General features: G+C 41.3%; 1 protein-coding gene across 2 annotated transcripts in view; it reads left to right on the top strand.

Annotated features, from left to right (window-relative positions):
* The window catches only part of gpc5c (glypican 5c), a 103,923-nt gene extending 83,221 nt beyond the window's left edge, over positions 1 to 20,702 (top strand). For both annotated transcript variants that reach the window (XM_005912838.3, XM_005912837.3), the window contains one exon: positions 17,713 to 20,702. In XM_005912838.3, the coding sequence (XP_005912900.1) occupies positions 17,713 to 17,897 (185 nt within the window). In that variant the 3' untranslated portion in view covers positions 17,898 to 20,702. The remainder of the gene's footprint in view (positions 1 to 17,712) is intronic.
* The last annotated feature ends 2,948 nt before the right edge of the window (positions 20,703 to 23,650 follow it).

The raw sequence follows: 23,650 nt of genomic DNA, 5'->3' as shown, positions 1-23,650 counted from the left end.
CTTTAACTGTTACGAAGTTACTTCTTCTTCTTCACTTCTTACTGTGATCTTTGTGAATTAACAAAGTGGGACTGGTAGATACTGCCTTTATGGCTTTTCATATATTGACTAAACATTCATCCGAACATCAACTTTGCCAACCATTAAAGTAATTTCCCAGCTGGGCCAAGATAAAGGACATTGTAGGCATAGATTATTTTATTTCCATCTGTTTTTGCAGTTGTTTGCCACTGTATAACAGTGCCAGAGCTCCCAAGGTCCATGTTAAAAGGGGGCATGACCGCCTACTGTTCTGCTAAGAGAGACTTCATTACGAAGCAAATGAACAGCGCTAATCTGTGGAGAACAGATTCTCAGTCTGTGCCATCGCACAGATGGCACGAAACTGCTGCAAGTCTTACTGAGACGATACAATTCCTGCATATTGAAAATGCAGTTTGTTTAAGATTGCTAATACAGATGTTTCTATGATTTATGACTGTAAAAAAAACTAAAGGACTGTACTAGGCAGCTTTTTAAAAAACTGAGCTATAAACTGGTAGCACAATGTTTCTACTTTACACTGTCTGGCTAAAAGGAAAGCATTACAAATAGTCAAGGCAAGATTTGGTAAAGATAATTTCTTATCAGACATACCATTGTGCTCCAAAAGAAAGTGCAGTGTGATTGCATGATGTAATGCCTGGTTTGATCTTGGCTCAGATCCTGCTCCTCTCGCCTGGAGATTTTCACACAAGTGTACTTTGTGCGCCAGATAAGGAAGGCCTGGTCATGTTCGGACTGCCATAGCCACAGCCATGAACAGGGGAATAAATCTGTGATTCTTTAATGAACCATATTATCCATCGCCCCTGCAGCTATGAGAGCCCCTTCTGTGGTACATTTTGTGGCGTGACTGTGGCTTATTAACTGTATTACCCGAAACACTTGCACTGCTTCTTCCAAAGGAGCTATTCATTTGTAGATAGCTCATTAACGTATTAATCTCTAAAATGCCCACAATTGCACATTAAACCACTATCTCTCCATTAGGAAAATAGACGAGACACCAAATTTCTGTACGTCAGAAGCTGGAACAGTGCTTTATTTGTTTGTCCACTAGCATAGTCTGAGTCTGGCAGATTAGGCAATCGTCTCTTGCTTTCTGTGAAGATCCGCACAGAAACAGAGAAAAAGAGAGAAAAGATAGAGTAGAGAAATGTCAAGTTTAAAAGAATGGGATTTTAGTTTATAATGAAGTCTTAAGTTTAAGATTGAACTTGGGGAAGAAAAAAAAAACGGGGGAAAAAACCCTCCATCCCACTGGTAAATCTGTTGTATTTGACTTCAAATAGAAAAGTTATTATAGCGTTAAAGCTGTTGTTGAGGCAGTCTACCAGGTATTGTGTGAAAAGTCACGAAAACAAAAAGGAGATGAAGGCAGGTTATCCATCTCAGAGGAGTACGAGTAATCGCATGGATAAACATTTCCTGTGATTGAGCCGGAGGGATGTGCAGTGACAAAGTGTGAATCGTACAGCCATGAAAGTAAAATTCTCTTTTGGTAACAAACACCATCTGTCAGGAATGCTGGTGAGCTCATCAAGAAAACAAAAACACCCCCTGGCATTTTTTTCACAAACTTTACAGTTCAGTGGGTAAACGTGTCTAACATGAAGCCATAGGCAGTGATTGTTTCTCTTTGGCGTCCTGTCAAAGAATGTAATTATCAAAATCTGACTAGATTGAAAGTTATAGGAGTCGATTATTGTGCATCTGGTCTATCCTTGCATACCCTTATTTGAGATGTGAATGTGTCCACAAGTGTGTGCATGAGTGTAAATATGATCCTTAGGTTGTAAACTCTGATAATTAACTTAAATTAGCAGCAGCTAGTTTGGTGGCTTTTTTACTTAAGAAAATAGAGTGCTGCATAGTTAAAAAGGTGTGTCTGTATGGTACAAGAAGGCCTCCATCAACAGGTGTTGAATTTACCTCTAGGGGCAAAATCTGCACTCACGTCTATCAATGCTCGATATTTCACTTTCTAACTTTGCTCACATACTCAAACTCACAGGCAAACACACACTGAATCTGACCTTGGTGAAAGTGTTCAACTTAGCCACATAGTATCAGCACACTAAGGTAATGGGTTTGTTGTTGGTGGTGTATTTTTACCTGAATGTCAAAGGCATACAAAGAACTTTCCTCCAAAGCCTATAAGGCCAAAAAGGTGTGTAGCAGCTGTTCATTCTGGCAAGGGAGCTACATTTCTGAAATGAATAGCTGGGCAGGATACAGCCAACCTGCACTAGTGTTAGTAAGATTACACTGGATCGACCACAGTCCCGCTACAGCCTGCTGTTGTCCAGGACCCAGCACGCACTTTGCCTTTCTTGTTCAAAAATACAACGAAAGAAGGCGAAAAGGCTAAGGATTAAGGGTGGATTGTTGCAAGTTGGATGATTCAGGGTAATAGCCAAATGTGAAGGAGAGCGGAAAGAAGAAAAGCCTGAAACTAAACGCACTTGAGTGTAAAAGGCGTAAGGCTGTCCGTTTTTACGTTGTAGCGCAGGTAACGGAGAAATAAAAAGATTCAAAGGTGCTTTCAAGTCGAAATCAACATAGAGACCTATGATTCAATCTACCGTGAGAGTAAAGGGTTAGAAGGGTGGACTGGGGATTTGGTGGTTGTATGCACTGGCAAGCTAGATAGAGCCAGTCCAACCCTAGATCTTCTCTTTCTAGGTCCTGGGCTGAATGAGGTCCCTTAGGACTGCCGTGCATAGAGAGCTGGCTGGCCTGCAGATGTAGTGGCTGTGTCCCGGTGCGGATATTACCAGTATGACTGCCATTTCCCTCAGCCTTTCATCTGGAGCTCAAGGGGCTGAGAGAGAATTCCGCAGGGCAGAGTAGGGTTGTTGAAGAAGGAACGAGAGGATTAGCAGAATGGTCTGGTTTGCGGATAGATGTAGGAGGAGTGAGTCAAATGTTTTTGGTCAGATATGCAGGGCCATCCATTTGTTGTGTGCGAGACTGCGGATAATGTTGCAAAGTTGTCTAAATACTTCTTTTGCCAATAATTTAGAGAAATGTCAACATAGTTTCTGTTTAATTAATGACATATGAAATACATCCTTCCTGATCACTTAAACTACAAAGCAAAGTTTTTGTCCTTAAGTTTTATTACAATCATCACAACTGTCTTCTATTTCCTGCTGTCTCTATTCATCCCTTTTATACCATATTTCACCTTGCCTTTAAGTGGGCTCCTTTTTCTCACTTGCATGACATATTCTACCCTGTGGTTTTATAGCACTTTGAAAGCATATTAGCTTGAAAGGCTCCCTAGGCGCACGGTCATCAGAGGAGAATGGTTCTCATTAGCCGGCATCATCATTTCCTTTCTTAGCAGTATCTGTAAGGCCTTTATGATTGAGCTTTTGCAGCACACCTTTGGGAGCCTGGTCGGGAAACACCAAGAATCTCTGGTGTGGCAACAGGTAATAAACCAAAGGAAATGGTGGGAGTGAGTATGTACAGAAATTAGTGAAAATTAAACCTAGAATTCAGATCAGCAGAGGAACACAGGGTGCTAGTGATCTAGTGCTTTGATACCACAGCCACATAAAAGCTTTAACAGAACCACAGAAGGAACTCTTATTCTTACAAGACATTCTTACATGCACATGTTTCCAAGCAGTACATGGACTTTAAAAGATGGCTCAGACTCATAAAGTGTTCTTTATTGAAAGCGGTGCAGTGGCTAGAACTTCATGTTTAATGTGTGAATAAAAACCTGGTACACCACCCTTCCCCCTGAGCCCCAATCTGCTTTAGATTATACTTTTAGGTTGCTGTTGAGACAATATTTGGTAAACCTCAATGAACTTATGGAAATGGGTTGTCGGTGGCCAGCGTTGCTGGTGTGAGTGACCCTCTTGACTGTCTTTCCTTGACCAGAGCTTATTGTTGGCTACTAACACAGAAAATGACATTCCTGCTGTAACACAGCACTGAGCAAACAAAGTCAGACATTCCACTGATATTGAAAAATGCAGTAGAAGGATAAGCAGGGATGAGTGTGATCCTCCTCTGTCTCATCTCAGCCTAGTATACAGGGGGAAATACAACGTAGGTGAGGGGAGAAAGACGGAAAAACATCGGCTGGGATTTTCCCACTGATGACGTGGGAAGGTAATCCTTTGTAATACGTATAAAATGCAAAGTTTTTGTTTTAAATGACAATCACAGTATGTTGTTTTTGTTTGTTTGTTTTTAGATGGCAAAAAGCATGTTAGCATGGCATGAGTGGTAATGAATTCTGGTAGCAAACAGTCTATTTACTACCTGGAGTGCAAAGTCTGTGTGCAGGCTTTACAGGTAAGCATCAAAGAGACACACGTTGGAAGACAAGTCACTTCATTAGAGCCCAATCCCATTGATCTGTGGTGAGAGCAACAAAGTCCTTCTCCCTTATCCATAAGTAATGTGGCAATAAGAAGTGAACCTGGTGCAGATTGTCAGCCCAGAGGGCTGAGAGAGGGCTGACCTCTGACTGATTGAACTGATTGCAGATTAAAAGGACCAGTGTACTCAGTGCACAGTTCTAAGTGATTTAATTCTAAAACTGCAGTCAGTTACGCAACCAAGAGTTTACATCAAAGTATTTGATTCGCCCACACAAAATCAAACATTTATAACATCACAGCGCAATGTGGTTTTTTTCCCCTCTTACCCGCTCAGATATGTGAAAACACTTTGAAGTTGAGAAGGCAAGTATCACTTAAATCACTTTAATTCAGAGGGGGCCCGTCACATGGAGCAACACAAGGCTGCATTCCATTCTGTGCACTTAACTTTTATGTGTGCACCGCTACTTGGTGTCACTAAGCAGATAGTGTCAGTGACAGTTTACACACACTGAAGCAGGCACTGAAGTGCTGAATAAATTAGTCTGGATAATTTCAGAAAGATTGTGGATTACAGCAAATACAATATGAAACATATTTGACAGCCAACATTTTTGATATTGACTAAATAATATATATAAAGATTTCAGTCTATTTATTTGGTTATGGAGAGATTGTTATGTGTAATGCATTCTGTCTAGGCAGCAAGGCAAAGCAGAACGCTTAAATGAAACAAAGTCCTGTTTAATTGCAATAGTAACATCACAAATGTGAAAGCATTAATCTTAAAGATTTGGTTTATAGTGTTATGAGACTTTTATAAAGAAAATAAAAGACCCATCTCCTTGGCAACAAGACCATCTCCCAGCTTTAAAAGCCAATAAGAATTTTCCCTTGTTGCATCTGTCTTCCTGTGTCAACGCTAAGGGGAGAATTACAGCATGCTGCTAACACTGATGCTAACTGATCCAAAATGCTAACTTAAAAATCACTTTCTGTTCAAATGTATCCAATATTAAATATGTTTTCTGGGCTTGGTCTGCTATCGGACAGCTATTTTTGACAAGGAACCGAGGCTTTGTAACTAACTTTATTAGTTACATGACAGAAAAACAAGCAACAAAATAATGTAATTTGACCTTTCAGAGCACATACCTGCTACTTTACCACTGCATCGATTAGTTAGCTTGTTTGTTTTTTTTTTTTTTTTTGCCTGTCCCATTTGGTTCTTTAGCCATCAGAATTGTTGTCTGAAGACCAACAAGGATACCCAATGGATTTACTTTGCCAAATGGATCATCGTGGCATTGCCGTATTGGTCCATTTGGTCGATCTTTGTTTTTATTATTTATTATATTTTATTTTCAGATGTTACAGACGGGACAGACATGAGTGAGGGATAGGAAAGGGAGAAAGAAAGAGGAAGGAAAGGAGAAAACAGAAGGGGAGAGGGACAGTGAGAAAGGGGGGGAGAAAAAATAAAAATCTCCTGGATCACCTGTTGAGAGAAGGAATAGAAAACAAGCAAAAAGACAAAAAAAAACAAAAACAAAGCAACATACTAAACACAACACCATCGCATTAATCTAGCTAAGTGTAAACAGCAGTAAATACTAAATATTCAATGTTGTTGTGCAGCACGCAGGACAGATGTGCTTCGAAGTAGCAGCCAAGAAAGGTGTAATTTGGGTCTACGAGCAGTGAACACCCGTGTGCATACCTGTGTGGATCAGCGCGCTTGTATTCCAAAGGTTTCTCCATGTAACGATCTGCTAGGGAGTGTGGGGGGGCCACAGCCCCGTCCTCCAGGGTGTGAAGCAGGTATGGAGGAGATCAAAACTCCAGACATCCAGAGGCCCCCAGAACACAAGAGACCATGGAAGACCAACAGAGGGGCAGCCGCGCCACTGTTCCAGTAAGAGCTGAGGAGAGTCCCAGATGAGGGTTCACTCAGCAGCCGCGGAGCAGAAGCCAGGGGGAGTTGCAGTGACGCGCCCATGAGCTCCGCCGGCCGCCAGCTGTGCCTGAGTGACCGAGTTAGTTTGTTTGTGAGTATAACCATAAACAAAAACCTGCTAAAAACTAGAGCGCACAGCAACACTGTGTTCTTTTAGATTAAGCTAGTGTTTTTCCTGTCCAGTTATTGTGTACTATGCAAGACAAATAATGGCTCCAGTAAAATATTAAAAAGTACTGTGTGATAGCAAGTGAAGTGATAAAAAAACAACTAAATACAGTCTATAAATAACCAAATAACTCTCCCATGTTTTCCCATCACCTAAACAACAAGAACAAAGCAAAAAAGTGAGACTCTTCAGATCAAAATGTCCCCTCCAGAATAGGAAAGACTGGTTGTAGCCTAGTGCGGCTAATGTGGCCAAAGTAAGTGTTAGCGGGGGGACAACTATGACTTGTGGAAACTTTAAAACAGCCCATAATGGGTCTCAAAACCTAGGGCATTCCGGGTGGTGTGGTATTTTGGGCTGAAACATTGTTGGGGACATGTAAGACTTGTTAATATCACTCAAAAAGTTTTGGATAATTCAACCTTTAAGGCTTCTTTACCAGTAAGTTAAGTCCATGGGGAGAAGTATGAGGTTAGTAGGTACATGTGAGGGCATTGTTTCCCTGAGTTGTGCCTCATGTTCATTTCATTTTGATGGTTTAAAAAACTAACTAACTAACTAAAAAGAACCCCAAAAACTATCAACATGTGTTGTTTGTCTGTGCGTGTGTGTGTGGCCATATGTGCGTGTGCATATGCAATTGAAAAAGAGAGAGCAAAAGGATATAAATGGCAGTTTATTTCTGCATCCTTCATGCTTGTCTCTCTACAAGGACAACGTGACACCTGGCAATGTGATGAGGCAGCTGGTGTTTGAGTGCACACAGGTGTGGTGTGTGTTCTGAGTACCCTGGTGTGTGTAGCGATGGGTGTGTGTATTTGTTTGTGAGATTGAGGAGTTGTCTTGGGCATTAAACTTCCCTCATCTTCCTCTCCATCTTGAGAATCTGTCACATTGACTGCCTGAGGTCACTGTCCTCCCAGGGCCCCATTTGCCAATTTGTTTCTGTGTATATGTGTTTGTGTGTGTATGTAAAGGGTGTAAATTTTAATCTTGCCAAGGAGCTTAATAGTCTAGTACAGCCAAGAATCACACTGGACAGATTCCACTCCACTGATCCCTGTGCTAGTTGCCAGGCTGCTGTGCCTGTTGCTAGGTTAGCTTTAGGCTAAGACACGTACCCCACTGGTGCCCCAGTATTTTGGCCCTTTTAGCCCCCTGAGTGGCCTGCCAGAGACCTTGTACCAGTCCTGTTGTACAGGTTGCCTGTGAACCAGGGAGGCAGTTCTCAGAGATGTGCATGAATTCACTGTGTTTCTCAGAAAACAGAATAGGGAGATTAGTTTGAATGAGTGAGGAGCCCCTGCCTGACATGCCAGCACATAAAGAGTGATTTGCGGACAACAACAGCACAGAGATGGATGGCCAGTAATGAACTGTGTGAATTCATCCTCCCCTCGTTTTTACTCTCTACCCTTACCTTTCATTGTAAGACAATGTGTGTGTGAAAAGAGATAAGAAAGACTTGTTTAAATTCTTGGAACGGTAAATGTGAGACAAGGAAAATGAGGCCTTAAGAAATTTAACATTTCCCTGTTCTAACAAACAGCGTCGGGATATCCAGGATTTGTAGCTGGTAACAGCAGCATGGCTGGTTTTTTTGTGTGTAAAGTTGTGATTGGAAGACAGTGATATGGCTAGTTATTAATGTTGTTTTTCCCCAACCATGAAAACAACAACAACTTTGACTGCAAAGTGTAACAGCCATGGAATACATTCAGTGAAGCTGCATCTACAACAATGTAGCGTGCAACCTTAAGAGGTCACTTAAATGGTGTGTGGTCTGGATTTTGTATATTTGAACAAGAAAACGTTTGATCTTCTTAAAGTTAGTGCTTCAAGATTAAGGTGGTATAATTAAACAATACCACAATGGAAATTAGCTGTGACTTTTTTTCTGAACATTTTGAGTGTGGTTAAATGCTACATTCCTTCAGTTGCCAGATGTTTAAGTGCAGTCCTGTGTGTATCCATCTTTTTTTAAAGGGGTAAAATGGGATTCAACTAGGTCATTCCCTCCATTTCTTCTTTTTTAAGCTATACCTACAGTTGCAGTCAGAAATTTACTTACGCTCATCTTGGGCATGAATGTTATGGTAATTTTAGGCCTTTAATGATTTCTTTGAACTTTTCTTCTTCAAGGGTGGAATAATTGTTTAGCATAAATCTTTAATGACTTTCAAAAACAAGAACTGGGTGCACAAGTTTGTATGCTTTTTAGCTTTTTTTCCTAATCCACACAGGTTCAAAATTATATATATGGGCACAAATATATACAAACATTTACTTAAATCTTTTTATAAGTGGTACTGAGGGTTCTGCAATGTCTTAACATGACAAGGCCAGAGCCTGTTAACTGATCGTGATTGACCACAACTGGTAGTTTCTCTTTGCTAGCATAAAAATGAAACACTCATTGGACTGACCAATATGCAGACCAATGAGGAAGTCCAAGGAACTCAGTGAAGATCTAAGAAGGAGACTTGCATATTTACACAAATTGGGACAGTTCCAGAGTCTTAAAGCCATTTCTAAGAAAAAAAATGCAGATTCCAAAATCATTAGTTAGGGTCAGTTTGTGTGTAAGTACAACTTATTGAGAAGAAGAAGATGAGAGGAAATTTGTGAGAATTTGGTCCGAAACAATCCAGGAACCAAACTAATGCTCAAGCCTTCCACGAACTAGAAACTGCTGGAACTGCTGCTAGTGTCACTTTCCACAGTGAAGCAACTTTTACATTGGCTTGAGAGGGTGCTGACCAAGAAATGCCAAATGCCCTCTGAAGAAAAGTTGTATGGTCAGATGAGACAGAGATTTAGTTGTTAGGCCGCAATAACAAGAGGCATATTTGGTGTAAAGGTGAGGCTTTTAAACCCAGAAGTTGCATCACGCTCTAGACCTGTTTTGCTGTCATTGGTACTGGTACATTGGTACAAAGTGGATGGAACAGTTGTCTTGGAACCTAAAGATCCCACAGTAACAGGGTCTCACAAATAAGTTTGTGTTCCAGTGACGGTGAGAAAAACAACTGTAGTATTTAATTCATCTAGTAATTAGCACTAATTACCAGATACCTCTGTGTCCTTCCCCTTATTTGTTTATGGATGAAGCTTGCTAACCAAACTTGCTAGCCATGACTAATGAGTTAGCACTTCATGGTGTAATTGCAGAGTCCAGAACCAGTTGATGTCACAGTGTCCATCTTTCACACTGTTTATCTGCAACAGAACTTACTTGAAATTAGTGCTATATGAAAAGCATATATAAAAAAATGAACAAAGCAGAACGCAAGTAAGGAAACACTGCACGTAGCAAATATCTGACAACGTTACAAATCCGGCTGGATCTAGTGTGAATTTTTCCTTCCTATTTATGACAGACTAATGGTAAAAATCATTTTTACTTACAGTAGTTCAGTGTATTATTGAAACAGACAGCTGGCACCCATGCACTAATGCATATTTGGCAACTGCATAAAGATCTTGTCTTACGGTAAATAAGGATTGATCTAGAAAATCGACAGTGTCATTATGTAGAAATACAGAAGCAGCCGAATAAACTGCGCCTCTGTTAGTTTTGATGCATGCTCACAAGTGTTGTATTTAAGCTGGAGTCAAAAACTGATAAAGACAAGGAGTCACCTATGTTAGGGAAACATGAATACAAGGCAGATCCAGAGGCCTTGCCAAACCTAGGCCCATGAGCTTCTTTACAACCTTCACCCCCAACATCCACCTCCAATTAACTGCTATGCAGTTGCCAAAGAGCTGCAAGGTCAAGAAAATGGTTAGCAAGATACTGACCTCAATTCTCCTTCACCACACCCCATCAATGCACTGTAAGTCATAAGTTCACCTTATAAATGTCTTTAGAAATCTACACAGCGGGCAGAGGTGTGAACTGACACCAGGTGTTTTAAAGTTCATGACAAACAGGTCAAAGTCTTCTCATGACTCATGTAAGTTCAGTGTGGGATCAAGTTGCAACGTACAACAGTAGGTTACACTGTAAATAGATTTGCTGTAACGTAATTCTAGGTGGATATTTAGTATGGTGAAATAATAAAATGAACTTTAGCGAAATCTATCAATGTTTGTCGTAGCTATAAAGTCTGTACTCAGTCTAGAAAAGCTGTCTTGTCATCTTGATATCAAGTAGTGTGACAACTTGCTAAGCCCCAGTAAACAGTAGCACCATTCCTCGCTGGATTACAGCTCTGCAGCTAGGGTTGAGCCAAGAGTTTTATGCAGACATGCACGCCTCATGATACACACATACAGAGGCAGGCAAAACAGAAATGTAGACATAATTTTTCAGGGTTAACTTATTTAATGTGTGTGTGTGTGTGTGTGTGTGTGTGTGTGTGTGTGTTTCTGCAACCCTATATGCTGTCGGTGTGAGTATTCTAGCCAACTGTAGTTTATAGATGACACAAAGGAGGAAAAAAGAGAGACACTAAATCTTATCAGCTGAAGACAGAAAGAGAACTGTTTGACAACAGTCTGGTTCTTCCTTTTGCATACCTATGTTTAAGGATTTAATCTGTGAGACAGCAGCCACTGTGTGCTGGCAAACCAAAAGGAACCAAGAGGAGGCAGGGGAAAGAAGAAAACTAACACGGTTGCCCGGAGAATTATCATGCAATTTTCGGTCGTTCAGAATTTTGATGGCCGAGACATTTGTTATTCTTATTATTCACCTTCCTGCCTTTATTCCTCTATTTCTTTCTTGCTACCCTCCCATCCCTCCTCCCTCTTGGCTAGGGCCTGAGGTCCACCTCTTCTTCGGAGCTTTGGCCTGGGTTGTTAGAAGCAGCTGTTGTTCCTCTTTGGCCAGTGGGAAATAAAGGCTCCTCCAAACACACAAGCTACCCATCTGGAGAGGCATTAGTGGCAGAGGACACTGTGAACTGTTTCACACACACATAGCCAACACAGAGGTCAATGAGGTTGTTAAACTGTATGTGTAGTTAGGTAACACAGTAACCGCAGTACATATCAGAGTGAAAGTTGGGTGGTCAGTTGTATAAAATGGCACAAACCATTTTCTCTTCATCTCAATGACACAGTTTACCGCATCCCTAAACAGCAAGTTTGAAAGCTACAGCACATTATTTATAGTATTATGGAAGTGTTTACAGGCCCCACAGACCCATGCATCGATATCCAGAAACTGCCCAGACACGAAGGTCTTAGGTTCTGTTTTTTTTGATTTGATTTGATTTTCTCTGTCCCTGTTTGTTGACTATTACAAAAACATCTATAAAATCAAATCCCATTTGTCATATACTGATGAAGAACATATGTCACTGACTGCTGTTGTGATGGGAGAAGTATGTTGATGTGCCATTGCATCGCCTTGAAGTCGCCTGAGGTGATTGATTCCATCTGTCTTGATACAAGTGGCGATGGATATTCATCCTCATACTGAAAAGCTGAACTAAATGTTTTCCTCTTCTAACCCTCTATGTCATCCTTCACTCCCTCCCACTCTGTGTTTTTTTTTTTTCTATCTTGCTTGTTCTCCCTTCTTTTTCCCCACTGTTCGGGGATTTACACATGACTCAGCTTATGAAGCATGGCTTATCTGTTAACATTGTCTCATTATGACAACAACAACATAACATTCCATTAGTCTTCTGCCCCCCAGTTTTCTGTTTCTTTGTGCCTCAAGTTGTTGGAGGCTTTAAGGAACAAGTACTCTTCTCTTCTTTCTCCCTTTAAATTTCTGCTGATTTTTCTCTCCCATTGTAATTACATTTTTTTTCTCCTGTTGCTATGTAACTTAGGACCTCATATATTATCATATCGTATTATTGCATAACATTTCCACTCAATGTGATGCCCGTTTTTACTGTATAGTGCTTCTTTTGTTTTATCTAAACTTCTAAAAATGCCATGCGTTATTAATTATATCCATTGTCCGTATTTATTTTGTTTGTTTGTTTTTTTTTCAGTTTGAAAAATTTTCGGTGCTTCCTCGACATGTTGAGGGGATTTCATAGTTTTTTCTTCGTCTTCTTTCACGTGGTCCCTTTAGGGATTGCCTACTTCACCCTATCTCTAGCATCCTGTCCTGTCACACCAATCCTCCCTACTACATCCATGATTCTTTTCTGTGGTGGTCTTCCTCTTTTTCCTCCTGCTTTGCAGTTCCATATTCAATATCTATCCATCTTCTTCCTCTTGTCCAATTCAGGGTTACAGTGGAGCAGGAGCCTATCCCAGCTGTCATATAGTGAGAGACAATGTACACCCTAGACAGGTCACAGATCTATTGCAGACAGATAGCCATTCATACTCACATTGAACTTGCCAATTTAGAATGACCAAATAGCCTAAGCCTGTGAATGTCTTTGGTCTGCCGGAGTCTTGCATGACACTGGCAGAACGTGCAAACTCCACACAGAAAAGCACCATCCTAGTTTCAAAATGTATCAGACAACATCCTGAACACCTCAGCTTCTACTGCAAAACCCCCTCCTCACTATAAAAGGTAATGGAATATGCTCAGGTTGAGTTGCTGTCAAATAAGCTCAGAGCACCACTTAAATACTTTGACAAAAATAGGCCTGGTTACATTATTAGTTTACTGAGTATTGACTCTCCTTTTAAAACTGATTGCATCTAATTTTCTTTGATTTAAATGATCACAGGAGACGTTAACTGGTTGGCAGTACTGCAGAATGTGTCATAATTGGTTGTCCTGGCGAGGACTTTCTCCATTAATTAGCCAGTTGGTTAGCCAACAGCAGAGCAGTATTAGTGTTGTTTTGGCTTATTCAAATGCTGTTTTTTTACACCCCCCTGATGAGATGCAGCCCATTTCCACTGAAACAATAACAGCAATCTGATTTGGGATAAATGATGTCTTTGTCTATTGTCTACTGGAACAACAAAAACCATTGGCACACAAAACACTTTTGTCTCAAGAGCCCCGCCTAGCCCTATTTACACAGATACAGTTTAAAGAAACCACTTGGCATTAGGCTTTGCCTCAGTGTGGGGACTCTGATATTGAGCATAATCCCCATCACAACCAGTGCTAGGGCCTCGCCTAAATCAGTTCCAGAAGTAATTGTTAACTTGTTAACTTATATAAAGGGGTTGCTACAAAAATTATTCTATTCACTCTGTTTATTTGTACCAGTTTGCTATCCAGCGACACCTTTTTTGGCACATCTCAGTCAAAAGGGGTCAGCTAAACTTCTGAGGTAATCTTGAGTGCAACACCTTCAGGCTTTGGATCGTTTCCAACTTACCAGCTGTGTTATTTGGCAGTATTCTCTCAGGTTCTGTTTTATCTTATCATCTTGTCATCACATGTTATCTTGTCATCTCTTGTTTGCTCGCTAAATGTATGGAGATTTTTGTATGCAGTCTGAGTCTGGCATGACCAAATAACAATCACTTTCAGTGAAAATGGTGTAAACATATAAATATCTGATTAAACCCAAAGAAATCACTACAGTCTATCCAACACTCTTCTGCTTTATTGCCTCTTACCTGTTTCCAATAGCGGTTTTTGATACGGGCGACACGGGCGGTTGCCCAGGGCGGCACTGTGGTGGGGGGCGGCATCACGGGCATGGGAAAAAAATAAAAATAAAAAATTACCCGTACTCGTGCCGCTCCGACATCATGCCAGCGCATATTGGGAATGGCATAGGCACCGATCGGTTTTCTATCACCCATTTGCTGGGAGTAAGAGCGCCCTCCGTTTGCGAGATGCGCCTGCTGCTTGCGGCCGGGGCGGCGGGGGATTCTCTGGCTGGCTGGAGCAGCATCTAATAACCAACTTCCAAAATAAAACAAAATTAAAAAAACCAACAAACACAAAAACACCAGACATTATGATACAGACTTATATATGCACCGATGTTTTTTCGAAATTCTATAAAGTGAGCGCGAGAGCCCTCGGTGCGCCTGCTCGCTGCTGAAGCCTGGTTCTGCCGGAGGTTTCTTCCTGTTAAAAGGGAGTTTTTCCCTCCCACTGTCGCCAAAGTGCTTGCTCATAGGGAGTCATATGATTGTTGGGTTTTTCTCTGTATCTATGTAAATATCTAAATAAAATTGAATTGAATTGAACATTTTTATATCAATGTACAATCCTTAATATTTTTTATGTGTGTGTGTGTGTGGGGGGGGGCAGAGGGAGTGTTCGCCCAGGGCGCCAAACAGGCTACGACCGCCACTGCCTGTTTCTCTATAAAAATAAACTGATGCCAATGCCAAAGTCAATCCCCCTTAACCTCTGTGCCTGTTTGCTTCTGTTTATGTCGATGGGATGCTGTTGTATTCCTCCCTTAGCGCCCACGGAAGCCTTTCTGGATCACTAAGTGCTGCTAGCAGATAAATCTAGACATCTAATACTTGTAATGACGGTTAATTGGAATGTAACTGAGACTGGGTGTGCACTTGTTGCACTGAGGCTGTTAAGCTCCCAGTAATTCACTGATGTGCTTATTGGGTTGGGTCAGTCAGGGAGGGTGGGTAATTTGGATTTCTCACACACCAACATTTTGTCACCACCCAGAGAGAAGGAGATATGATGGCAGAAGCAGTGCGATGACACTGATAAATTAAAGACAACTGAGATTTCAGTTAGTTTTCATGTCAGCTGGGAATTTTTTGTCTAAATAGATGTAAATTATTTGGGGTGTCTGTTACAAAAAGTGCAACTACTTTCTTATGACTTACTGTCATTATTAGTGTTTCTTATACAGCAAAAACAAATAATGTTGTTGTCAACCTTGTCAAATCAAAATTATCAAATCTTTCAGTTAATTTTCAACTCCTCACTGCAGGCATGTCATGTGCCTGCCTGCTTCAAGTCCTCTACCATAATCCCTGTCCCCAAGAAACCTAGGATCACTGGACTAAATGACTACAGACCCGTGGCTCTGACATCTGTGGTCATGAAGTCTTTTGAGCGCCCGGTTCTCTCCTATCTCAAGACCCTCACGGCCCCCCTCCTGGACCCCTTGCAGTTTGCATACAGAGCCAACAGGTCTGTAGATGACGCCATCAACATGGCCCTACACTTCATCCTGCAGCATCTGGACTCCCCAGGAACCTACGCCAGGATCCTGTTTGTGGACTTCAGCTCTGCCTTCAACACCATCCTTCCAGACCATCTCCGAGGCAAGCTTTCCCAGATGAATGTGCCTGATCCCATCTGCCGGTGGATCACTGACTTCCTGACGGACAGGAAGCAGCATGTGAGGCTGGGAAAGAATGTCTCGGACTCCCGGACCATCAGCACCGGCTCCCCTCAGGGCTGTGTTCTTTCTCCTCTGCTCTTCTCCCTGTACACCAACTGCTGCACCTCCACCCACCAGTCTGTCAAGCTAATCAAGTTCGCAGATGACACCACCGTTATTGGGCTCATCTCGGACGGGGACGAGTCTGCCTACAGGAGGGAGGTTGAACGTCTGGTGACCTGGTGCAGCCACAACAACCTGGTGCTGAATGCCCAGAAGACAGTGGAGATTATTGTGGACTTCAGGAAGCACACAGCCCCACTCCCCCCCATCATCCTGACTGACACCCCCATCACCTCTGTGGACTCATTCCGCTTCCTGGGTACCACCATCACCCAGGACCTGAAGTGGGAGCCCACCATCACCTCCGTCATCAAGAAAGCCCAGCAGAGGATGTACTTCCTGAGGCAGCTGAAGAAATTCAACCTGCCAACACGGACGATGATGCAATTCTACACTGCAATCATCGAGTCCATCCTCACCTCCTCCATCACCGTGTGGTACGCTGGAGCCACTATCAGGGACAAACAGAGACTGCAGCGTGTTGTGCGCTCTGCTGAGAAGGTGATTGGCTGCAGACTCCCATCTCTGCAGGACCTGTACACCTCCAGGACACTGCGGCGTGCAGCTCGGATCTCAGCTGACCCTTCTCACCCTGGACACAGTCTGTTTGACCTGCTCCCCTCAGGCAGGAGGCTCCGGTCCATTCGCACCAGAACCTCTCGCCATAAGAACAGTTTCTTCCCCTCTGCTGTTGGACACATGAACAATAACCATATGACTGTCCCCGCCACTAACACATGACCCTACGCTGTGTCACTGCATCATTCCATGTTTGGCACTGATCACCACCTGCACTCATGTATATATCTTTCTACGTAGCACTTTTAATTCTTATTCTCATTTTATTATTTTCATGTCTATTTAATGCTATTTATGCACTTTAACTATGTTTGCACTGAAGCACCGCAGCAATTTCCTAATGTTGTAAACCTGCTCAACATTTGGCAATAAAACCCTTTCTGATTCTGATTCTGATTAATAATTAAAATAATTAACTTTCATAGAAAAGGGTTTTTATATTAAATACTTTGGCACATCTCAGTCAAAAGGGGTCAGCTAAACTTCTGAGGTAATCTTGAGTGCAAGGTTGAAGGATTGGTAAGTTCTGAATAGCGTAGGTTGGAAGTATTAACCCTTGTACGGTATTAATTACACCAGTATACTGTATGTATTTAAGAGAAGTTATTTTAAACAACATTAAAAAGTGCACTGTAGGTTTTTGGTTAATAGCTTGTTTCTTGAGCAGGATTTCCTTGTAGTCCAGCTGTCCTTTTTGAGGTCAACATCCAAAGAAAAACATGGCTCCTCTTTGCTCTCTTTGGAGATTTGACATTCTGCACTAACCTGCTGTTGTGCTGCTTGTAAAGTCAGCTGCCTTCTCTAACGAAACCTTTGAATCTTCAGCAGGCCTTTGCATTACCACAGTTGGAAGTTCTGTGGGTAAATCATTAAGATGAGCGCTACAAGCAGGCCTCCGCCTCTGGAAAGTGCACCTCTCTCACCAGTCAAGGATTAAAATTTTCAGTTTTTATTTTATGTGTGTAATTTAAAAAAAATACTTTTAGCTATTAAGCAATGTAGCAGCATTATAAATGCACTGGCAAAAAAAAAACTAAATTAAACTAAATAAATAAAAAAGAAAGCATTTTTGAAAGCAAATTATGGGCACTTTGAACTGAAACAGCCACTGCCACTAGTCTTTGAAAGGTATTAGAGTTGAAGTAATGGGAATCTTGACTAAGTGATTATTGAATATAATATACAAACCCAAAGAACATTTAAGCACATATGCCTGAATTTAATGGAGGCTAAACTTGTTATTTCCTGTTTCTCTTTCCCGTTGTCTCTCTCTGTTTTCGTCTCCCACAGTACCCGAACCATCCAGTGCTGGTAAACCATTAGGGAAACATCCTGAAGGTGACAGCCCACAAGAAAACCCCTCTAAGCCCCCCTTAGTGAAGATGATAGGGGGTTCTTCATCTGCCAGCTGGACACAGTGCTGCAGCCTTGCACTGCTTTTTGCTGGACTTTGCCTGCAGTGGAACCTGTTCTGATGCCAGCACAGGCTGCGGATCAACCTTCACCTCTGTCCCTTTAGGAACCTACATACACAGAAAAACTCATATACATATCACCGATATAATCCTTACTGCTATCCTCAACCTACATAGATACAAAGGAGAACAGGGCAGATGCAGACTGGTGTCCTGCAGCATCACAATTGTGGGTGTTTGGACAAGCTGATATTATGCACGCTTATCTACAAGGCTACGAGGCTGGACGTGTGTATGCAAACATGCACGTCCTTGTTTCACTTAAACAAACACACCTTTGTGATCCAAAATGAAAGGCCATCATTCTGATTTTACTTACAAACACCTGCCAAAAACGCTATGTTCTTTTTCTGCTGCTGGTGTTTACTTACCCTTTGATGCTAAAAACCTCGTCACAGCACTGCGTCTCATTTGAAAACTCAACTCATTCATATTTGGGGATTAAGGAATGCATTGACTGCTAGATCAATCCCAGGTATGTGGCCTCATACAGCAGATTTGATATTCTCTAATGACTGCGTGCCTTGGCAGTGATAAGAATGTAACAAGTACACAGGTACAGCACAGGCACACATGCATGGCTGAATTGTGCAGATAAACTAGGTGTGTATAGTATGTAAGTGTACATAGGTGGACAGATTTGCTAGAGTTTATGAGGTTCTGATTGGGAAAAAAAAAGCTCTTAACTGACTGAGCTGAATAGAGTTTTCGTATTTTTTCTTTTCTTTTTTTTTGTTCTTTTGAGTTAGCTGTGAATGGGCTGTGCTTGTCGCTCAGTACAAAATAAGAAAGGGTGCAAAAAATTTTTAAAAATGCATTATCAAGAATGATGCAGAAATATGCATAATTTTCCTCCTTAAACCTATGACATAAATGGACGGTTTTGGACATTTGAACAAAGTCTGTACATTGTTGATTTTGATCATGTCTATTGTGCATCCATGTTTGTGTATCTACTCATTGAATTACACTTTAATACATGTATAACCTACAGAGCTATCAAAGTCTTTCCCACCATTTCTCATTGGTGACATGACATCAAGGTTTGCCTTTCTATAACCCTAATTTCGGAAATTTGGGACAATTTGTAAACTATAACTGAAAACAGAATGATTTGCTAATCTCATAAACCCTTATTCGATTCACCATAGAACCCAGTAAAATGGTATATATACTTTTCTTTGATGGCAGCAAGATCTCTCAAAAAAGTTGGGACAGGGTCCTGTTTACCACTGTGTAGCAATCACCAATCTGTAAATGTCTAGGAACTGAGGAGGCTGGTTGCAGGACACCAAATGTACAAGCCCCAAGTTCCATGCTATCAAAAATGCAGACCTTTGAACTCAGTGCTGATAACAAACCAACACTTTTCCTCTTGAGTCCAGAGGACGTGGCATCCATATTTCCTGAAAAGAATTTTCAATTTTAATTTGTCTGACCAGAACAGTTTTCCATTTTTCCCATTTTAAGTCAAATTAGGCCCAGAAAAAGAAGTGATGTTCTTTTTGGCTTGATGGAGCTTTAACCTGTATTTGTGTCCACAGACAGTGATTCGTGGAAGTTTTAGTGAGCCCATGCTGTTATTTTTATGTCAGAATCATGTCCGTTATTAATGCAGTGCTGCCTGATGACCTGAAGAGCACAGGAATCCAGCAGTGATGTTTTGGCATTTCTCCCTTGCGCACAGAGATTTCTCCAGATTCTCTTTTCCTGATATTACACACTGCGGATGGTATGATATCCAAAGTCTTTATAATTTTATGGTGAAATAGTGAAACTCTGCCACACTGTGATGGTCTTTGTACACTCAATTATGTTACTGACCTCATGCCAATTAACCTACTTAGCTGTGACATTTTCCTTCAGCTATTTTTTAGTAGCAGTTACTTATCTAGCCTTTTGTGTCCCAAGATTTTTGACAAATGTTGCTTGCCATCAACTTGAACTTGACCTAATGTTTTTCTGTGTTCTACTGTAAGAAAAATATATCTTTATGAGATATGTTGATTTACAAAAATCCATTAATTTTCATAAATCATAGGATGCTGTTTTTATTTACATTCGACACAGTGTCACAACTTTTTTTTGGAATTGGGGTGGTAAATAATAGGAATTTGAAAACAGGAGCAAACATGACTGCTTTAATTCTAATTTAACAAAATCATTTTTTTTACAAAGTCATGGGCAACTTGTGCTTGATTCATTACAGCAGTAGCCTGTGAGCCCATCTTCTTTTGCTTTTGTCATTTTTTTCTTAAAATATACATACAAAAGCAAAAACAAACCGAGAGTCTCAAACTACTGATGAAGTTGAAGTATTGATGTTTCCAAAGGTCATGCATGACAAGAGAGCAAAAGAAAAATGTGTCAAAAAACTCCCAAAACTAAGTAACGTGGCTTGCTCTTTATACATCTTTTCCTTCTTGTGTAGATTGGTTGTATCCACTGGTACTAGCACAGCAGATTACCAGTAAATGAGGATGATGAATGGTCCCTGTTAAGAAGATGCAGTATAAATGCTGACTACGCCATATGTAAAAGCTACACAGACACAGTGTCTAAACTCAATAGGTCTATATTGTGCTGGCATACCATACATACAATAAAAGTATTGTAGTTAATGGAGAGTAAAGATGACCACACCTATGTGGGTTTCAACAGTTCAAACGTTTCACATTTTGGGTCAGGTAATCTTATTTGGTTGTTTTCCTACTTGTATGTTCTGTTCCAGGCCAATGTTCTTTGCACTCACTGGTTCCTTACAGTCATATACCCTCGCATGTGTATAAATGTACATATTTTGCATCACGTGTCATTTGTTTTTTGTCTCATTTCGTCTCTTTTGTATGGGAATGATATAGTGTTGTTGAGCTCTATTAAAAGTGCTCTGCTCTTTCGTTTGCTTCTCTAGCCTGTCCTTAAAGAATACCAGTCACGAACAAAGCAGATCTTCCTACTAGAGACTAACACACATTACACATCGACCCAGGTGTTTTTATTTAATACTCTTGGGTCATTTCCCCGACTTTCCTGTTGTTGGTCCTATGCGCTTTTCAGCATACCTACATCCATCTTCAACCCAATTTGCATTATAAATACAAAGGCCAGTGTGTATGATCAGGAGCTTTATTTTTTTGTATTGCCTCAACTTCTGTTGCCCTGGTTCCTTAAAAACAAACTTGGGGGGTGGTTACTATACTTTAGATACTTTCTGAACCTGTAAAAGGTTGATGTAATTTGTTTTCCAATGGTTTGACCCATATCATCTAGCTATCATCTCGGTGCACCAGCTAGAGCCAGGAGGGCTTAGCTTTTAGGATAAAGTGTGTGTTCATGCTTGCAGCTGGTCAGCAGTGACAAGGATTGAATTATGAGGGCATGGGCAGGGCAAGCTGTCTCAGTCTGACCTTCTCTATTTGCATCTAGGAAGCCTTTTGCTAAACATATCAGTCTGTGTTTGTGCCAGGAATAGAGGCAAAGGCGGTGTGCAGAAGACATGAATAAGTTTGGCACCGTCAGTCATGATGACAGGGAGGACGTCAGCTCACTGCACTCATGTGAGACTGACCTGTTGACCACTCCTGAGGGGGAACTTTGCCTACTCGTCAAGTTTAATTACCCTTAATTTGTCCCTGAAGTCTTGATATCGTTTTTAGTCAAACACAAAGCACGCACAAGGAGCGCAGAAGCCCATGTTTCTTTTGTGCTATGACGCTGAGAGTACGGTAATCGCCAACGAGATAGCGTGAGGCTATGGTTTAAATCAACTGTATGTCAGGCTGAGGCTGTTTTGGGAGTTATTTTAGCATCACTGCATGTAGCCAGAATAATTACATAGTGTCAGAAGGATTTAGAATTGATGGTATAACTGGTCTCCAGTGTAACAATGATCTTTAGTTATTTTAAAAAAATGCAAAATGGCAATGCATCAGGTGACAGCAGCGCTTCAAGCCTTACCGCACCTCCCACTGTTTTAGCCATCAGCCCAGGAACATATAACTAATAGCACTTTCCTTACTAAAGCACACAACGTGCACAAAAATCATCTGTCACGCACACACGCACGCACACACCAATGATCTCATTCACACACCCTGTCTCGCAAATGCACACTTCCAACTGCACGCACGCTGTATTTGATCCTTGGAGTCTATTTCATGCTTGTTGCTATAAAACTGAGTGTCTGCTTGGCTGCAGAGGAGAGAGAGGAGGGTGCCCAGTCTGTCTGTGCATAGCGTGCCTTCTCTTTGCCCAAGCTGTAATTGGGATGGATTGTTCCTGCCTGACAAAACCAAAGCCTGCCATTGGATGAACAAAGCCATGAAAGACTCTAAAATATGAGTCTGAAACTAAAATAGAGTTAGTCTGATAATTGCTTGGAACTTTTATTTCACTCCTTTTATTCATTAAGCAGTTTTGATAAAGACTATAGATGATTCATTGCGTATTTACGCACGTTGAAAGAAACAGTGTGGTCACTGAGTGCAACTGAAAGTTCAGGGCAGGGGACCTGAGGTCACAGCTGCTCAGCTGTCTGTCTGGCGGGGCTATTTTAAACTATGGCACACATCAGCGCTTCTGTCTGACTGGCTTTGCCAGAACACACTTAAACATCCTTGCACACACACACTGCACACATGCATGCAGAAATCTTTACTGCATAGTAAAGAGTAGATCTAACACTAATTCACACAATCAGAGACGAAGAACAGTCACGTCACAGACTGCAAACTGAGCTTTAAGATTCGTACCTGCCTTTTCTCCTCAGATGTTCTCTGAATTCAAGCTGATTGTGCAATACTAGGGTGGCAGTGACAGTACCCCCAACCACCACCCCCAGATTGTCTTACCTTTTCAGCAAGGGGATTACAGTGATGAGCAAAGGAAGAAGGAAAGCGCTGGAAATAGCTTTTCAAAAATGGGCAGTTGGGTGAGGCAGAGGAGAAACGAAGGAGGACCTGCGGCTGCCATTAACCACAGCTCTCCTTCTTGACTTTCACTCGTCAATGTATCAATTTCGCTCTCTTCAGAGGTTTGTCAGTGCTTACAACAAAGTAACACATGCCATCGTTGCAGGATGCTGATCTTTCACCCTGCTCCGCAGGCCAATTAGCATTATGATCAGTGAGTTTTTGAGCTGACTAATTGAGTCCAATTAAATCATTTTCAACACAACATTGCACCAAGAAGAGCCTCGGACATGCTGACAGGGATCAAATCTGCAATAGGATATAATGGATTTTTTTTGTTTTGTTTTTGTCTCCAAACCACTGATTGGCCTCACTTGTCAGTTGTGTTTCACATCATGTACAGTTCTGCTGGCAGTGGGCAAGAAGACAGCATTAAATTGTGTATTTTTCTTGACACTGAGCATGACGATGTTGTCATTTTGTGTCCAATAGTGGGAAAATGCTATTGTGAAGTGATAGACAATTTATTTCTGAAACATAAAACAGAATAAAAGCCAGCACGCATTGACAAAGCTTTTGTGCATGTCAAGAGCTGTAAAAGTTTTCAACATTGTACTTATCAGATCACTCCCTCTGCTCAGCCATTCTGTGTATGAAGAGCATCAAATATGAACAGGCATTTAGCTTTGCAATAATTTCCTATCCCATAAGAATCCCAAATTATTCTCTCCGTTATGAAAGAAAAATAGAGACAGACTTGAATCACCACACTTGCAGTGGACAGCTCGCTCTTTTTAAACACTCACTAATAAGACAGTCTGGCGGCCACAGTAGCAAAAGCTA

Source organism: Haplochromis burtoni, unplaced genomic scaffold (genome assembly GCF_018398535.1).
Source record: "Haplochromis burtoni strain Fernald_Lab_line unplaced genomic scaffold, NCSU_Asbu1 Contig_3, whole genome shotgun sequence".
NCBI lineage: Eukaryota > Metazoa > Chordata > Actinopteri > Cichliformes > Cichlidae > Haplochromis > Haplochromis burtoni.
Note: the sequence above shows the minus strand (reverse complement) of the source record. Positions and strands in the feature narration are given on the sequence as shown.